General features: G+C 40.1%; 1 protein-coding gene across 4 annotated transcripts in view; it reads right to left on the bottom strand.

The window, feature by feature from the left end:
* The window catches only part of efl1 (elongation factor like GTPase 1), a 110126-nt gene that overhangs the window by 79695 nt on the left and 24431 nt on the right, over positions 1–6000 (bottom strand). For all 4 annotated transcript variants that reach the window (XM_076109917.1, XM_076109915.1, XM_076109916.1 and 1 more), the window contains one exon: positions 1639–1718. In XM_076109917.1, the coding sequence (XP_075966032.1) occupies positions 1639–1718 (80 nt within the window). The remainder of the gene's footprint in view (positions 1–1638; positions 1719–6000) is intronic.

Genomic DNA, 6000 nt, shown 5'->3' with positions numbered 1-6000 from the left:
ACCGGCTCATGCGTGCACACTGGGTTGTTACCGTGTGTGAGGCTGTGGATAGCTGCACTGTGTTTGTGCTAGAAAAGCAGAAAAAGAGAGCAAGTGGTTCGTGCTTGCAAGTTACCGAATTGCAAGAACAAAAAAATAGAAATGACAAATACATACTGTGCCATTATTAACTAATGCTGTAGAATAAAGCAAGACTCCAGTTGTCACTTCTTGATCTGCAAGTAGAAAGAAACCCGGAGATGTATTTTTTGCCTGGGGACAATTATCCAACACAATGTGACTTTTTCTCCTTGTTACCGATGTCATTTCAGATCATGGTGTTTCTGATAAGATGTATTTAGACACAGACACAGATATTGTAATCCCTCACATGAAATAGCGTGTGCTGTGTTGTAATGGCCTTTTCTCAACATATGGAAAGCTGACCATTCTTCCAGTTGATTTTGATAAGTGCTGCAAATTAATTTATTGGAGTTACACAGCTGGAATTACTTTCATGTGAATCAGTATTCATCAACGGATTCATGAAAAAATTATTAATTAAAAATGTAATTATTTTGGAAAGCTGCAGCTGGATCGCTTATGTTACCCATTGTTTCACATGAGTTCTCGTTTCCCTACAACGGAAGAAGAACAAAGTTACAACCACCTGTAGAGTCACAATGACCACATTTCTGGGAAATAAACCAGGTTGATTCGCTCAGTCTAGTCCGTCTAGCCCATCACAAAAGCTCTCCAAGCTAGCTGGCTTGCTAAATGTCCGGGACAGGCAGGGTCGGCAACAGGGAATCAGTCCATGGGTGAGTGCGGGAATGTTGAGCATGAAAGCAAAGAATGATCTGGCAGTGAGTGTGTGTGAGGCAGGGGTTTAAATAGTGAAGAGGCAGAGTGAGCAGGTGAGAGTGATGAGCTGATGAGGTGAGTGTGACTGGCAGGTGCACTGAATGAACTGATTAGGTGAGTGAAAGGAGGAAAAAGCTAGATAGAAGTAACCGAGCTGTGATAGTTTGTCTCAAAAGTTCATAAAAGTTGAACTGCACACAAAATTTGCATGCATTTGGTTCAAAGGTGAGCGGATCTAATAACTGTGCCACTGAAATGAATTGATATTTCTTTGAAATATTCCCATTTGAAATGCTGGTCACTGTGCAAAGACATTCAAAGACACCTGGTTCTAATGCGACACAAACATGTTTGTAGTAGCTGGTTCTCATCTTTCCATATTTCTTGAACCTCTCTTTCACCTTTCCTTTGGTTTGTTCTGTCTTTTTGTCTTTCTACTGACATCTCAATTCTGCAGTCTACTGTCCTGGAAACATCATCATCAGCTACTTTGTATTGGACATTTCACTTCCATGCTTTCTGAGAAGAGGTGTATTTTAAGTTTAAATAAAAGCAGGTGTAAATAAAAATATAGAACAAATAATGTAACATTTTTAGCAATCTTATTCTGCTGTACATATCAGCAAATACACCTGACATCACATTGGCTCAGACTGCTACATACCCACTCCTTGTACAGCATTTCTCCATAATTAAACATCCAATTACTACAGAGAAAACATTCAATTTAGAAAGAAATACATCTCGTGATTTTAAAAAGCAACAAAGTGTTTTAGGGTAATATCTTTCACCTACCTCCTAGTGACAACAGCATCATATAAACTCCAAATGTTATCCAGCACAAGCTGCACAAACAGCTGCTTCTTTCCTTTGGCCTGCAGCATGGAGGGAGACAAAGAGAACACATGAGAATGAAAGCAAGAGAAAACTGAGCACTCGTTTTCAGTCCATTATGAAGCTTAGACATAAGGCCACTACAAAGCAGCACTTTACACCATTAGAGCTCCAACAGTCATTCTATATTCTCGTTAGGCATTTGCGTTTATTTTTTATTTTTTGCAGTCAAATTTCTGTAAAATGTCTAGAGCACCGATGAGTGTCCGTATAGGGTGTTTTTCTGGCAGGGGGCGTGAGAGGACTTCATCCCAGCTCTTCATTAGAAAAGAGCTCCCAGCTCCTCTTCTAAAATATGATTAGTTAACTGAAAAGGAGCCACAGTGACAGCATCAGCACCTTTCTGAAAAGTTCAGATATGTTCAGCTAGAAGCACTGGCAGTGGGCGAGACATGAGGAATCTAACAGTATCTATCAGAGAGAGAGACAGTCTCCAAATATATGCAGCCTATTAATGCTTAATATCCATAAAGGTAAAGCCAGCAAATATATTATACGGGAAGATAATATCAACTAGGCCTCCATATTACTCTCTGCCCTTCAGGTTAGTGACCCCTGGTATACAGCAAAGTTTATGTTAATAAGAGAAGCTACACAATAATGTTGGGTGATATAACAATATATACTGTAGCTATATCGATAACATACTGTGTGTTAGTTTGATAACTCCAGCGACAACTGTACATGTTTAAGACTTTACTGAAACTTCAGCTCCACATCAACAACAGCGGCTACGTCCATTACACACCTGTAGAACAACTAACTTACACACATGTGCAGTGGTTAACTAAGCACTAAACACTAGAGGAGGCTGGTCCATAGAGGTAAAGGAGGTTGCTCCTCTACTTTTGAGAGGCAGAAGCGTCATTGGTAGAAATAAACCATGACGCATGAAGTCTCAGTATCATTCATGAAATGTAACAAACTGGCATTAAAGCCTCCATCATATCAGAAAATAAATCCTGATGTGCAAATTCTGAGCTACTTTAAACATATCACTGAAATCCATTTATTTAGTGCAAAAAAAGAGTCAAATTTTTCTTTTTTAGAATTACGTTTCTGTTTTTTATCGAGCAGTAACAAGCTGCTTGCGTTAGCCAACGCAACAGTTAGCTTGTGGTAGCAGCCCTAAAGGAGCCATGCATACCAAAAGTCAGTCCGGGAGGAGCAGAGTGCAGCAAACGGTATGTCGACTTGTACAGCTCTTTTCTAGTCTTCCGACCACTCAAAGCGCTTTAACACTACATGTCATCATTCACCCGTTCTTACACGGATAACAGGAGCTAACTTACATTCACACCCATTCACATATTCCTACGGGAGCAATTTGGGGCTCAAGAACTCAAGAACTCAAGAACACATCGACATCGACTAGCAGAGCCGGGGATCGATCCGCCGATTTTCTAATTCTCTAAAGAACAATTCGCTCTACTAGTGAGAATTAGCATTAGTGACCATCCAGTGATTGTTTTGTGAGTCATGTTTTTTACGGCTGAATTAAATAAAGATAAGTAGCCAACTCGTGTAGTATTCATTTTAATACTTGTATTCATATAGCACCTTTCAAGGTTAAGCACAACCTGCTTTCCAGATTAAAAGATTTACAGAACAAAGATTTAAAAAAATCTGAAACCAACGTTCCACAAGGGGATTATTTGTGGCCACTCAGATGTCTCCTCCATTTTCATCCAATCACATGAGCACTCCGCCATGAGGGTATGCTCTTATGGCATACTCAGGTAAAGTTAGGAAAGTAGTCAGAAAGCTTGAACGTTACATCCACGATGTTGAAGGAATACACCCACGAGTTAACGTTACTATTTGACATTAGCTAAGTTAAATTGAAAAGTAGCTAACATACAGTACTTACTAAAAGGAACAGTGTGTAACATTTAGGGCGATTAATTGCCAGCAATAGAATATAATATTCATAACTATGTTTTAATCAGTGTATAATCACCTTAAACTAAGATTCGTAGTGTTTCATTAGCTTAGAAAAATACATTTTTCTACGGCAGCTCAGAATGGACAAACCAACGCTGGATCTATGGAGAGCCTTTTCGCGCTTTACGTCATCTGAAGGTAGGGATGCATTCCAAAACCCGGTAATAAACGGACCCGGTGGTAAATTATTAGAGCCCGAGCACCGACGTAGTCGGAGCGGAGGACCTATTGTTATTCGATTGTTTATTATTAGGGCCCGAGCACCGACGTAGTCGGAGCGGAGGACATATTGTTTTTCGATTGTTTATTATTATTATTATTATTTTTAGTGTTTCGTCGCAAAAAGGAGGTGCTTGGGATACTGGAAAACTTCTGAAATTTGGCACGCAAGCCAGAATTTGCGAAAATTGCAGTCTGATTGGGGTGTCCAGCTGCGTTATGAAATATTGGCTCGATAGCGCCCCCTATTGAGTAGCCCCAACACCGGGTTTCACCTAGCTGTATGAAATTTGGTAGGTATGTGGATCGTGATGGGACGTACAAAAAATCCTCTTGGAATTTTTCTCTAAACCAAACAGGAAGTCGGCCATTTTGACTTTTATGACGTTTTTGGACCGTTTCAAGGCGTCATACTTTAACGAACTCCAACTAGAGATTTAACCCGATTGACTTCAGATTCGGTCAGTATGCTCTTGAGACCTTGGCAGTGAAAAGTTACTCAAAGATCAAAAAGTTATCGAACTACGTGTCCGTGGCGTGGCGTCAAAAAAACACCATTCGCCATGAAACAGGAAGTTGTTGTAACTCGGCCGTACATTGTCTAATCTGCTCCAAATCTCTCATATGTCATAACATCCTGACCCGGAACACATCTACATGACAATATCGAATCATAGTAATAGCGCCACCTAGTGGCAACTGGAAGTTGTACGTTTTGTACTTTGACATCCTGCTCCTCACAGATTAATCAAATCCCTCTAAAATCTTGTCAGAAAAGCCTTAAGACCTTGATAATGCTTCATTGTGAAAATTGTAAGAAGTTGTTAAAGGGCGGCGACGTGGCGGCTCGGCGAATTTCGATCCTTCGCCATGAACGAATAAAACTCGACTCCACATCATCAGATCTTTACCAGATTGCATATGTTTGATTAGACTCCCGGCCTGAAGACATCTGCAGGCCAATTTTGAATCATAGTCATAGCGCCACCTACTGGTAACAGGAAGTGAAAGTCATTATACTTTGGCTTGTTTCTCTTCGTAGGTAAATCAAATCAACATCAAATTACTTCCACACAAATGTAAGAAGTTCATAATACCAGTTCATGAAGCTTTTGATGTTTCGTCGAACGCCGTTGCGATGCAGTCTTCGCCGTTAACAACGAAGGTCATTTTGAGAGGCTAAAAATGCTCGAAACATAAGCAAACTTGGCAAGGAGATTACAAGCCCAAAATTTAGTTATGGAATATGATTTTATTGGTTCACAGTGGCAAATCGGCTGAATAGCGGCCACTACAAAATTTCGACGAAGCAGCCCTCGCAGTATGTTTGACCTAGATGTATGAAATTTGGTAGGACCATGTATCACATATGGACTTAAATAAAAGTCTCTTGGGGCCATGCTCTAAACCCAACCGGAAGTCAGCCATTTTGAATTTTTTAGGAATTTCTCGTGGTTTTTTCCCATTTCCAGGTGCTGTACTACAAACTCCTCCTAGGGAATTAATCCGATCAGCTTAGAATTTGGTCAGAACAATCTAAAGACCTTAACGATGAAAAGTTACTAAAAGCTTTAGGTTTCATCGAACGACGTGGATATGGTGTGACGGCCATTTTACATGGTTCGCCATCATCCATCAAGCTGTTGTAACTCGACTGTACTTTGTCAAAACTGTCCCAAACTTGACATGCTTGTTGACTGTCATGGCTTTAGGACTTCTGCATGCCAATATTAACTCATTGTCATAGCGCCACCTACTGATAAGCACGGACGTAAGCAGGATTCTATAAATACAGCGGCCCAAACACTGACCTTATTGAAAGGGTTTGTGGGCACACCATGAGAAAAGAATGACTTCTCTGATCTAAATATGTGCATAGTAAGATGCTTGGGGAGCAGAAATTAGATAAAAGTGGTTGTCAAGCCACTGTCGGTGGGCATTAGCATAAATGATCTGTCCAGAGCTTCTACATGAGAATCAGGTTAAACGTTATAATGAATGCTTCACACTACAATCTAAAGTTGCAGAATAACTTAAAATGAAAACAGTGTTAAATTAAAGTGTTCAAGTAAAAGCAAATGGCACTACTATTTTGTTAAC

The sequence above is a fragment of the Anarhichas minor genome, unplaced genomic scaffold (genome assembly GCF_050575085.1).
Source record: "Anarhichas minor isolate MPS153535 unplaced genomic scaffold, ASM5057508v1 ptg000042l, whole genome shotgun sequence".
NCBI classification, from domain to species: domain Eukaryota; kingdom Metazoa; phylum Chordata; class Actinopteri; order Perciformes; family Anarhichadidae; genus Anarhichas; species Anarhichas minor.
Note: the sequence above shows the minus strand (reverse complement) of the source record. Positions and strands in the feature narration are given on the sequence as shown.